Source organism: Monodon monoceros, unplaced genomic scaffold (assembly GCF_005190385.1).
Source record: "Monodon monoceros isolate NGI ecotype Baffin Bay Population unplaced genomic scaffold, NGI_Narwhal_1 Super_Scaffold_3, whole genome shotgun sequence".
Taxonomy (NCBI): Eukaryota; Metazoa; Chordata; class Mammalia; order Artiodactyla; family Monodontidae; genus Monodon; species Monodon monoceros.
Window position 1 is genome coordinate 56857334 of NW_021703780.1, and position 12502 is coordinate 56869835.

General features: G+C 43.6%; 1 protein-coding gene across 3 annotated transcripts in view; it reads right to left on the reverse strand.

The window, feature by feature from the left end:
• Positions 1-9114, reverse strand: part of ABHD5 (abhydrolase domain containing 5) — a 45842-nt gene extending 36728 nt beyond the window's left edge. For all 3 annotated transcript variants that reach the window (XM_029243526.1, XM_029243525.1, XM_029243527.1), the window contains exon 1: positions 8934-9114. In XM_029243526.1, coding sequence (XP_029099359.1) covers positions 8934-9100 — 167 coding nt within the window. In that variant the 5' untranslated portion in view covers positions 9101-9114. The remainder of the gene's footprint in view (positions 1-8933) is intronic.
• Positions 9115-12502: the final 3388 nt, after the last annotated feature.

Consider the following 12502-nt stretch of genomic DNA (forward strand, 5'->3'; position numbering starts at 1 on the left):
GGAAACTAAAAGGAAAGAATCTCATGATCTTTGGAGCTTAAAATAAAAAAAGTCCTTGACAACATGGTCATCAATGTCTATGTTTGGCCACAAATATATGAACTAGTACCTACAGGAAGTTACTTACAACTCAATCTCATCAATTTTTTTCAACAAATATCCCTCAAATAATAGCACAGTTCTTGGCCAAAGAGAATCAGAGATCAGTACAACAACAAATAAAAGTGAAACGAACTATAACCTACTACTGTTCCCACTTACATCATAGACATATTGGGGCAGAGAAAACACAAATGCAATCTTTGTTTCAGTCTTCAAAAACAATAATATTAAAAAAAAACTCAGTCTCTGAATACCTACTATGCACAAGGCACTAGAGTTTAAAATGTGATATATCAGCCGGTAATACAGGACTCATGCCTACCTCCACCTATTTACCACTCATCACAAAACCAACTTTCAAAGGATAGGATTGTCTTGTCTATGCATTTTTCCTCCTAGTGATTGGCTTAACTCAAAGAGAAGGGGCAAAACAATGTTTTTATGTTTGCAAGGCTACTGTATTACATTAAAAATTAGGGCTCTTCAACCACAAGAGGCACCAATACTCTCCAAGTTTTTACAGCAGCTTTTTCATCAAAGTAGATAATTTTGTTTTAAGTGGAGCTTTTCTAAAGTATATTTAAACTGAAAAATCTATATTTAACAAAACATAGTAAAATATTTTATTTTCACTGTTAACAGAACTGTAAAGACACCTCTCCCCTAAGCCACGATAATGTTTCTATCTAATCGGTTTTTGCCTTAACCAGATGACAATGTTTTATATAAACTGCCTTTACTTCTTTCTTAGAGTTATTATTCTACAGGACTGAGTGTTAGCACATAGTAGGTCCAAAGGAACATTTTTAAAGAGTGAAAAGCAAGGGTCTATCTTTTCCACCCTTTAGGTTATCACCCTTTGTTCACTGAGTTCCCACACCTTAGCTTGCAACCTCTATTGCTTCAACCCTCTGAAAGAGCAGTCCCCAACCTTTTTGGCACCAGGGACCAGTTTCGTGGAAGACAATTTTTCCATGGACCGGGTGGTGGGGGGGCTGTTCAGGCAGTAATGTGAGCAATGAGGAGCAGCAGATGAAACTTCGCTCACTGGTCCACCGCTCACCTCCTGCTGTGCGGTACCGGTCCACAGCCCGGGTGTTGGGGACCCCTGCTCTAAAACACCCATCCAACCTCACTTCCTGCCTTTGGGGTAAATTGACCTCATCTTCAAAGAAACCCTCTGCCTCTTCCACAAAATCTCCTATGCCATTCAGCGTTGTTCTGCATTTCTAGGCTTAGTGTGTGGAAGACTGGAACTAAGGACATGAGATTGGAAATAAGGACACAGACTGAAGTTTGTCAGATATCCAGCCATACTTCTGAGGTCACAAAAACCAAAGTAAAAATTAAATTTACCAAGGCCATAATACAGTGAACAAGATACAGGGCTGCCTCCTCAGAACTTTGGAAAATACACAGAAAAGCAAAAATTAACTTCTCTAATTTATTTAAGCAGATCAACAATAAACACCATCATACATTGCTGAGGCCCTAACTTCAGAAGAGAAGAAAAGTGTCAATCGCAATGTAAAGATAAGCCATTCACTACAGGAACTATATCTATCTATGGCATCAGGAAGGCTTACCAACGTGCACCAAAAGGTTTTCTACACTGTCCATTTGTTGAGAACTGATCTCATTAGGAAGGCTGACGATCTAAGCCCTAAAGCATCTTATCAAAAAACTAAATAATCTTGCTTTATAACCTATAACAGATAGAAGGAATCTTTTTAGTGAGCAGACTTCTGAGTAAGAAAAGCTTTAAAACACTACACTAAAGGTGGCAACTGTAAGGAAGCCAAACAGGATGTGCTTAGCATACTAACAGAGTTTATTAACTTAAGAATGTGATTTTAAGTATCCCGAGTTTGAGAGATAAAACTGAATATTTTTTCCCTTAACTTTTTTTTAAAATTAATTTATCTTTGGCTGTGCTGGGTCTTTGTTGCTGCACGCAGGCTTTCTCTAATTGCAGCGAGCAGGGGCTACTCTTTGTTGCGATGCACTGGCTTCTCATTGCGGTGGCGTCTCTTGTTGTGGAGCACGGGCTGTAGGCGCACGGGCTTCAGCAGTTATGGCTCTAGGCGCACGGGCTTCAGCAGTTGTGGCGCGCGGGCTCTAGAGCACAGGCTCAGTAGTTGTGGGGCACGGACTTAGCTGCTCCATGGCATGTGGGATCTTCCCGGACCAGGGATCGAACCCATGTCCCCTGCATTGGCAGGCGGATTCTTAAACACTATGCCACCAGGGAAGTCCTCCCTTAACTCTCTATGTAATCTTTTGTTTAAAAAAAATATCTTTAACATTGCACTTGTATCCTAGGACATCAACATGTAAATTGGCTAGTAATTCCTGTTTTGTTCTCTAAGGCATCTGACTATCTATAGTATTACTAAATCTGATTTGCACAATCTGTAAATATTGTGAAACAGTGAAAGAGGTTTCAAAGTATTCTGAAGAAAATATACAGAAGTCTGGTCAATTTCCACACACTCTTGGCCACTTAAATAACATTTCTAATTAGGTTATAAGTAAAGAGGATTTCATTATATTACAATTTTGTTTAAAATGGCCTCCCTCCCTATACTGGTACTGTCAAGAGAGAAAAACTATGTTTATTACTGCTCTCTATATAAGCTATTCTAAGCACTCTACACACAGTAGTCTATCTCATTTAGAGAAACTATGAGGTTTTGATTTTATTATAAATATCCAAATTTATTAGATGTATGAATATACACATTCCTCTGAAATAATTCCTCAACCAATGAATGACTGAAAACTTCCAAGCTGAAAATGATAACACACTTGGGCAAATAAAGACCTTCTTTCCTAGGAAATGACTTCTTAAATCCTATCCTGGAAAAGAGGAAGAAAAAAAAAAATAGAGTATGTCTCACACAATCATAATTTAAGTGACCAATATGCCATTTTATTTTAAATAAATAATACTAGTGATTCAAATTATCACAACCATTAGACCAATGACAACACAGGCCCTCTAGTATATTTTAACACGTTAATTAGCATTCTTTTAACTATTTTTCATTTCTAACCTGTAATTTTTACTTTTTTTACTATTATTTTTTTCTATCTTTTAAGAAATTTTTATACAATTTTTAAACATTACTGTCCTAACCTGTGACTTTTAAAGACCTAGAGTTGGAGAATTGGTGTTTTAGACATAGCCATGTGCTGGTAATATTTTCCCCCAATTGTTTCCTACCTTCTCGCACACAGTAAACAAGCCATTCTAGAATCAGACACATCATCATCCAACATACATAATTAAAGAAACTACATGTGTACTTTTAGATTTACATTGTTTAATAAATCCAAGTGACATTTTGTGTTAATTCCAAAATAAGTTCATCCACTAGATAAAGAAAATAAAAACTAAAAAGCCTAAGTATCAAACTGAATAATAAGTTTTAATAAAATCATCTTTCTATACAATTTTTTTTTATGATTCGTGATCAGGAGTGAGAGATTATAGAACTGTGGAATCAGACTAAATATCTAACTATACAATGTTTCTGAATGGCTATTATAAACAATACAGACTTTAAGGACTCATTCAGAGACACATTTGATTCTGAAATGTATTATTCAGTGTTGTTTTTACTAAGTGTACCATCCATGGGACTTTTTTTTTGCGGTACGCGTGCCCCTCACTGTTGTGGCTTCTCCCGTTGGGGAGCACAGGCTCCGGACGCGCAGGCTCAGCGGCCATGGCTCACAGGCCCAGCCGCTCCGCGCATGTGGGATCTTCCCGGACCGGGGTACGAACCCGTGTCCCCTGCATCGGCAGGTGGACTCTCAACCACTGCGCCACCAGGGAAGCCCCTACAATCTTTTGTTAAGTTCTTTGTCATAGTAATGAAATCTGCATTTGCTGGTCTGTAATTGGCATTTTGGAGAACAGGCAAAACAGTGAAGCATGGCTCCCTGTTGGTTCATCCAAGGTCAAGGAAAAGAATCATATTCCCAACCCCTCCAATATAATTTAAGTTCATGATCCTAATGGCTCAAACTCGTCCTAGTCAAGTTCAAACTTTGAATTTCTTATGAATATATGTATTGATGTCCTTTGGATATTTTAGGATTAAAAAATTTAAATCACAAACTGCAAAATGAATAATCAAGTACTAGGTTTTTGATCTTAATATTTGTTTCAGCCTAAGTTTACAACAGTTGAAGTGTTTGATTCTTAAAAATGTATTGAAGCTTTCTATTTTGTAAAGCCTCTTTAGGTTCTATCAGACATTTGAATAAGACAAAAGCTTTGTCCTCAATGAGCTGACAAAACAAATATAGAAAAACTATACTACAAGACATGGTGGAGATGCCACGAAGAAAGTTTTGGAAAATACCATGGACCTTTAGAGAAGGAAGATCACAATCTGTTTTGGGTCAGAGAAAACAACTTGAACCAAGTCATGTGGAAAAGGGAAGTGAGCAAGAAACATGTTCAGGAAACAATGAAAGACACAGCTTGGACAGAGCCCAGTGCACAGGGAGGAAATAAGATTCCAAAGACAGGAGCCATGCTGCCTGTAAAGGGCTCTGAAGTCAGGCTGAAGACATATAATAAAGCCACTGTGTGTGGCTGTGCTACAAGCAAGACTGTGCCTCTTGGGGGTGTGAAAGTAACGAATAAATTACACTGAAAGCATAGGGACAGAACATATTACTAAAGCCTGCAATAAATCAGAAAAGGGAGTAATGGGGATCTGAACCAGGTGGCCCCCAGGTGACAGTGGGAATGGAAAGGTGATGTTGCACTTAAAATCTACTGCACGTGGTAAAGGAGTTGGTATTTGGAGCAATGAAGGCAGGGGAGGGGGAGTGGGAAGCCGGTGCCACAGTTCTTAATCTGGATGACCAGAAGAAACTAAATACCTAAGTGCCCCAACAAAAATAGGAAGTCAAGGGGAAGAACTGAGATTTTTGTATTGTTAGTTCAGGGGAAGGCGGTGCAAATGAGATTCTGGTCTGGACTTGTTACATTTGAGGAATCAGTTGCAAACATTTGGCACACAGAAACATCACTGAGTACTGAAGAAGGCTCCATCCTGAGGAGATTTCAGCCCTCTCCACAGACAGGATAGTTAAAAGGAATGTGAGTAAACAAGGCAAAAATGAAAACATAGATGGAGGCAGATTGGAGAATGACTCCATTTAGAGAATGGGGGGGCAAATAAAACTAACTACTGATCTCAGGTAAGACAAGAAGCAAAATGTTGGAAGATGGCTCTTATCAGACATTCGCTAGAATGTCTGATAAGAGTCTCAAAAGGGAGTAGCTATCTTTAGTGTCAAACACTAAAAAGGACCCAAGAAATGTAAGTATTGAGAAAAATAAAAGTCCACTGGGATGTGGCACTGAGAAGTTCTGTGATGTTTAATATGTCAGGAGGTAACGACTTGGAAAGGGGAGATGGTAACAGAGAGGAGTCACTTATCTTAGAAGTCTTTTAAAAGGTAGGAGAGTGAACTTCTGTCTCTTATTTCCAAGGCAAAGAAATACAGTAAAACTCTAATGAAATCCTGTAGTGCAAACCCACTGGAGGGGGAAAAAAATCCCTTATTTATTACTATTTGATGATTTCCATGGTGTAAGTACTACCACCATGGCTGATTTCAAGGTGCCAATGGTTGGCAAAATTCCTGAAAATTTAGTAATAACTCTGGACCACCACTGCAAACTGCTACTCTGTTGTCTACTCTGCAACTCAGCAATCCCGTGACAGCCTTCCTCTAAACTCAACTCGTACTTAATTATTCTCTGGGACGACCTTGCAGCAATTCACAGAAATCTACCCAACTCTTGTTACACATTGCTTTCTCAACTGTATTACAACTGAAAAGGGTTAGATGTTGAAAGCCAAATGGCTCCCAGGCATGCCTGTCTTCACTAAGAAGGAAACAACAAGAATTACATCCTCCAAAAAGCCTTCAGGTGACCTTTTTCATAATTGTTTCCTTTGTTAATGTCATTGCCCCTTATAAATCTGAGATGTCTTGAGAATAGGGAACTTGATTCAAAGACTTCAGTTTTCCCACAATCCACTTGGCTCTTGGGATAATTCTATTGCTGATCAACCAATTAAAAAAATTTTTAAAGTAAGCTCTGTATCAATGAAGGAGTAAGTAACGGAAGTATCAGTGGAATAAGCAAAAGAAACATGAACCAAACATCCTAGTAGGCCCAATCGTGGTGAGAGGCAGCAGAGATACGTGACAGCTCCTTAGACTAAATCCAGATACCTAGGGGGCTCCAATCCACCCCTGCTACTTGCTGGTGGGATGCTAGCAGCAGTCCCGGTTGCAGTTCCACCTGAAAAATGGGAACAGTAATACCTAGCACACAGGGTCGACCTTAAGGTTTAATATGAACACATTAGGGAACACCCAGCAGGAACAGGTACTTGCTTGTTACAGTTCACAATGCCATACCAGTTTGTACACTGGACACTGATCAAGTGTATCACCAAGAGCACCAAGGAGGCCCACCTCTGACAAGGGACTGCAGCTGGTTAGCTGCTAAGGATAGTTTATAGTCTGTCCCCAGTGACCTCCTGCTATCACCCAAAACCACAAATTCCTTTCATGGCTGTGCCCTGGACTCCCAAGTCCCACAACAACATGGAGGCCAAAGAGTCCTCCTAAAAGCAATCTGAGAGCCAAAAATGTTGTGACAAAGGAGAGGGTAACAAGCTAACAGGTTCTGACTTGTATTCACACGGCCTGCAGCATCTTACCTCAACAAGGAAGTTCATCAACAAACCAAAATAATGGACCTATTCATCATATAAACAAAACTCAAAAGAAGAACCTAGTTTCTAATATTTCACAACTCTTCCCCTCTGTCATCTTTCCAAATAGCCCTGTCTGTCATGATACTTTATATTCCCTTCTGTCATTTAGTTTTTCATATGCTAATTTCTCCCAACATCTGAAATAGAATTGTTGTCAAAATATTAAACATATATGGGGGTAGCATAGAAGTTTATTTACTTTCCAATCTGAATGACTGACCTTGAGAAATACGGCAATAATGTTCATAGCAATTTAATTTTTCCACTAATTAACTGCTATTCATCTACTGCCAAGTGCATGAAGTTACAGGTAGAAAAGAATAATACAAACAGTATATTCGTATATCAAAAAGTTTCCCATTAGAACCCTCCTAAACTGTTGATGGGAACGTAAATTGCAGCCACTATGGAAAATAGTATGGAGATTCCTTAAAAAGCTAAAAATAGAGCTACCATATGACCCAGCAATCCCACTCCTGGGCATATATCCAGAAAAGATGAAAACTCGAATTTGAAATGATACATGCACCCCGATGTTCACAGCAGCACTATTTACAAGTGCTGGAAGACATGGAAGCAACCTAAGCGTCCATCAACAGATGAATGGATAAAGAAAATGTGGTATATATATACATTGTGTGTGTGTGTGTATATACACACACACACACAATGGAATATTAGCCATAAAAACTAATGAAATACGACCGTTTGCAGCAACATGGATGGACCTAGAGATTATCATACTAAGTGAACTAAATCAGAGGAAAACAACTATCACATGATACCACTTACACGTGGAATCTAAAAGAAAATGATACAGATGAACTTATTTACAACACAGAAGCAGATTCAGACATAGAAGACAAACTTATTACCAAAAGGGAAGGGGGGAGGGATAAATTAGGAGTTTACGATTACCTGCTACACACCACTATATATAAAATAGATAAACAACAGGACCTACTGTATGGCACAAGGAACTATATTCAATATCTTGTAATAACCTATAATGGAAAAAAATCTGAAAAGAATGTGTGTATATATATATTACACACACTTAATCACTTTGCTATACACCTGAAACTAACACTACATAGTAAATCAACTGCACTACAATAAAATAAAAAATTTTTTAAAAGCTTCCCGTTAGACATCTGTCCCCCCACTTCCATAAAGTTTCCTACACATAGTGTGTCTTCTGAGAAGCAAACGCACACATCTCTCCAGTAACGCCAGAACACTTGGAAGCAAAGGAAGATCTCCATTTGAGAGATTACTGACTCTGAATTTGCTACCCATATCGTGTTAATTTTCTTTCTATAAAGCATCTGTAAATTAAACGTCCTCTGAAAGCTCAAGCCACAGACTCACTCCCCCAGCCCCTTTCCCCCATTCTGGGCTCCTCCTTCCCCCGACACTCCCTTCCCTCCCGCGGCTTCTGGGGTGAACCTGGGCTCGCCATCCAACACTGTCCCGAAGAAGCGCCGCCCCTTCCTCAGGCTCCCGACACGCTCGGCCGGGTGGCACTTCCGTTCTCACCCCGGGCTGGACCGAGCACAGCGCGAACCTGAGGTCCGAAGCCGCGCTCGGAAGTGGACAGAGTGACTCAGCCGTTTCCCATAACTCGAGTCAGGTGCAGGGACGCCGGTCAGCACTCGCGGGCCGCACTGGGGGCAGGGCTGGGTCCGCAGCCGTCTCTGCCCGGAAGGAGACCTCAGCGGACGACCAGCCCGGACTGAGTGCCGGGTCACCCCCGCCGCCCGCCCCGCCGAGCCGCTGACACGACCCCGCGGCGGCCCCTCCGCGCGGGGGTCAAGCGGCCTCCCGGCGCTGCCTGGGTCACACTCAGACCCGAAGGGCGCCCGCCGGGGGGCAGAGCGAGGCCAGGGCTTCTCCTCCCGGCGCCGCGCGGATTCGCGCCGGGGCCGGACGACAGAGCCGCCGGGCGAGTTAAAGAGTCCTCGGCGCTGCCCGCGCGCCCGAGCCTGACGTAGCCCCCGCCACACTTACTTCTCACTAGCGTCCACAGAGTCCACCTCCACCTCCTCAGCTGCCATGGCCGCCGTCGCCGCGCGAGCTTCCGGCCGTACTTCCAAGCCGGCTGACAGGCCGACTAGGAGGTCGGGACCCACCACCGCCCTTAAGGCCGCCGCCAGCGTAGGTATCGGCCGCCCCATCGCGTGACCGGGCGGTGCGGCCGCGCGCCTGCGCGTGCCGGGCCATCCTGACCACCCCCGCTCCCCCAATCCACCAGTCACGCATGCGTCCTCCCGTCCGACGCGCTCGGGTGTGGGCGCTAGGCGGGGCAGTCAACCTGGAGGTAACGAGACTCGCCCGGCAGAGTTAGGTGGTAACTAACTTCAGTAATAACCGTATTAATGCATCATCCGCTGATATTGATTGTCAGGTGCTGGGCACTGGACAGGCACCTAGCAGTTCCCTGGGGAATGAGGCGCGACCTTGCCCTGAATCTATCTAGTATTCGATAGATGCTGCAATAGCGAATGGAAATGCTGTAATGGAGGAGCTGTGTGGCCTGCCGCCGGCCCTTCCTCGCAGGTGGGTGGCCTAGGGGAGAGGGCGACCTTTAGTCAGTTGATATTCACTGATGTGCGGGACACTACTCCAGACCCTGGAGTTACTGTAGTGACCAAAACCAGCAACTCCTGTCCACCCCGCGCTGTGTACACACGGGAGGAGTGTAAAGAGTCAGCGTTTAGGTACTTATGAGTTCTTGAGAGGACATCACTAATGTAAATATCAACACTTCTTGACCTGTTTTCAAGCCTTTTAACCGTCAGATACTACCTGCTTTTGTATTTATATCACTTCCTGCCATTCATTCATTTGTATTTACCGTTTGCCTACTATGTCCCCACTCTGTTCTAGGCGCTTAGAAACAATGGATTGAAGTAGGGCTCACTTCTTTACGGAGCCTACGCTAATATATTACCCTTTATTTTATTTTATTTATTTATTTATTTATTTTTTTGCGGTACGCGGGCCTCTCACTGTTGCGGCCTCCCGTTGCGGAGCACAGGCTCTGGACGCGCAGGCTCAGCGGCCATGGCTCACGGGCCCAGCTGCTCCGTGGCATGTGGGATCTTCCCAGACCGGGGCACGAACCCGTGTCCCCTGCATCGGCAGGCGGACTCCCAGCCACTGCGCCACCAGGAAAGCCCTACCCTTTATTTTAGACGCAGTTCATCCCTCTCCTTCCCTAACTCTCCTCCCTGTCTGCAGCCTCTTTTTCTCTCCTCTGAGTCCCCCTAAACCAGACAGTTTCTATCACTCATCTGACACTCAGATTCTCAGCCTTGTCTACTTGTTGTGGCTTTTTAATGGACATTAATCAGTATTCTTCCAACTACACTGGAAGTTCCTTGAGGGTAGGGATGGTGTCTTCCGTGATTTAGGGGGGGAAAAGCAACTCATAATCCCTTGGGCATAGCAATAACTAATAAATATTCTTATTGTATTTGATCCAATTCGTAAGTATGTTAGGGAAGACTAGGACATATGAAAACACTGTTCCAGGAATTCATGGTGTTGCCAGAGACTTGCAGTGTGTCTGCAGAAACTGACTCTCGACTATCTCCACCTATCAGACCATATCCATACTGGGGACACCTCTTTCTATATGGTCCAGACAGGTAATTGAGGACTCTGCTGCGTGGAGTACAGTCCCAGCCCTGTGGTACTGAGTCCAGTATCAAAACCTAAGAATATGGCAGCAACTCCTGCAGCACCTTCAGAAACTTGGACTGGCAAGTGTGCACCCTCAAGACTTTGTGGACCTGGAGCCCACTCTCATAGATGCCTATGGCTGCTGCACAGTTTAAAAAAAAAAATCATTGATCCAATGCTGGAGTTTATCCGGAAACTGACAGAGCAGTGCATAGGGCTATGGGATTTCATGATCTTCCCCAACTCTGGGGATATCTCTGCCCAGGCTTCACTTTGCTGCTGGTGGAGGAGCTGTCCTTGACTATGGCAAGAAGAAGTCCAAGCTGGTATCACCCAGCCCCTGGGTGCTGCCAGCAGTGGAGGAACCCCTGCTGCTGCATTGTGACTGCCACACCACCCTGGAGTTCCTGGACTGTGTCTTCTTGGGAGACAGTGAGACCAACATCTTTTGATGCAACCTGTACCTGGACAGCTCCTCCTATACCACCCTCAGTCACTGCTTGGCCAGACCTCCATCGCTACCTCCCTGTACTTTGGTGGTGCCCTGAAAGCACACCTCCCAGAGTCCCAGGCCAACCTGGTGCCCTCTTTCCAAATCCACTTCTTTTTGAGGACGTACTAACCAGTTACTTTGATTCAGCAGTACTTATGTTGGGGGATCACTTGCGCCTACTTTGAACTCTCTCTGTCATCAGATGGTCAGATGTGACACTCATCAAGGCAAATTCATAGCCTGCTCTGCCTGCGCTACCCCAGGGCTGTGGCGTCCAAAGAACTAATGCTGCAATTATACCACCAAGACCATTATACCAGCGTACCATAGAAGGTGATGACTGGTGCCCCACTGGTGTCAAGATTGGCTTTAATTTCTAGCCCCTCAACAGTGATTCTCCAGGAGAAATGCTGAACACCACCACGGCTGTCAGAGAGGGCTGGGCCTTTATCACAAGTCTGCCAGGCTAGCACTTGCAAACCAGAATGAGGATAAGGGCATGAAGGGTTTTCTGAGGACTTCGATGGCCTTGCTGCCCTGTAAATGTTGATAAAGTGCTGTGATTAAACGGAGTAAGAAAGCAAGTGTGGCAGGGAAATAATAAGGACGTGGGATGGTAAGGGAAAATGATAGCTGGATCCAGGGAAGGGCTGGATACCAGTCAGCTGTATGACCTGGGGAGGTTTGGAATCACGTGATTAGGGCTTCTCAGACGCTAACCTGCATCCACACTTCCTGTGGATCTTGTTAAATGGCAGATTCAGCCTCTGTAGGTCTGGGGTGGTGCCTGAGATTCTGTGTTTCTAACTGGCTCCCAGTGATGCCTGTGTTCCGGCTGCTAGTCAGCAGACCACCCTTTAAATAACAAAGCTCTCGAGCAGTCCTGTCCACTAGAACTTTCTGCAATCATGGAAATGTTCTAAATCCCCACTTTCCAGTATAGTAGCCATGAGTCACATGTATCTACAGAGCATTTGAAATGTGGCTAGTGTGACCAAATTTTTCATTTTAATTAATTTAACTTTAAAGCCACATGTGGCTAATGCTACCATGTTGGACAGCAAGATGTAGATTTATGAAAATGAGAGTTTGAGACCAGACAATTCCCACGGTCCCATCTGATGTCCTGTGGTTCCAAGATGTTGTTTTCAAAGTGTGTGTGGAGGGTGAGGATAGGAGTTTGATGAGGGGACGGATGTTAAAGTCTGGAGTAAAGCATGAAGGGTTGGCAGTTCCACCAAATGGAAAATAGTTTGAGAGTTACCTGTTTAAAATGTAGAATATTTTGTCTTTTGTACCTAAGTTGTCAAATTTATTGGCATAAGCTCTTTGTAATGTTGCCTAATTATCTTTCTAATGTTGTTAGGCTCTGTAGTGATAGCCTCTTTTCAAACCTGAT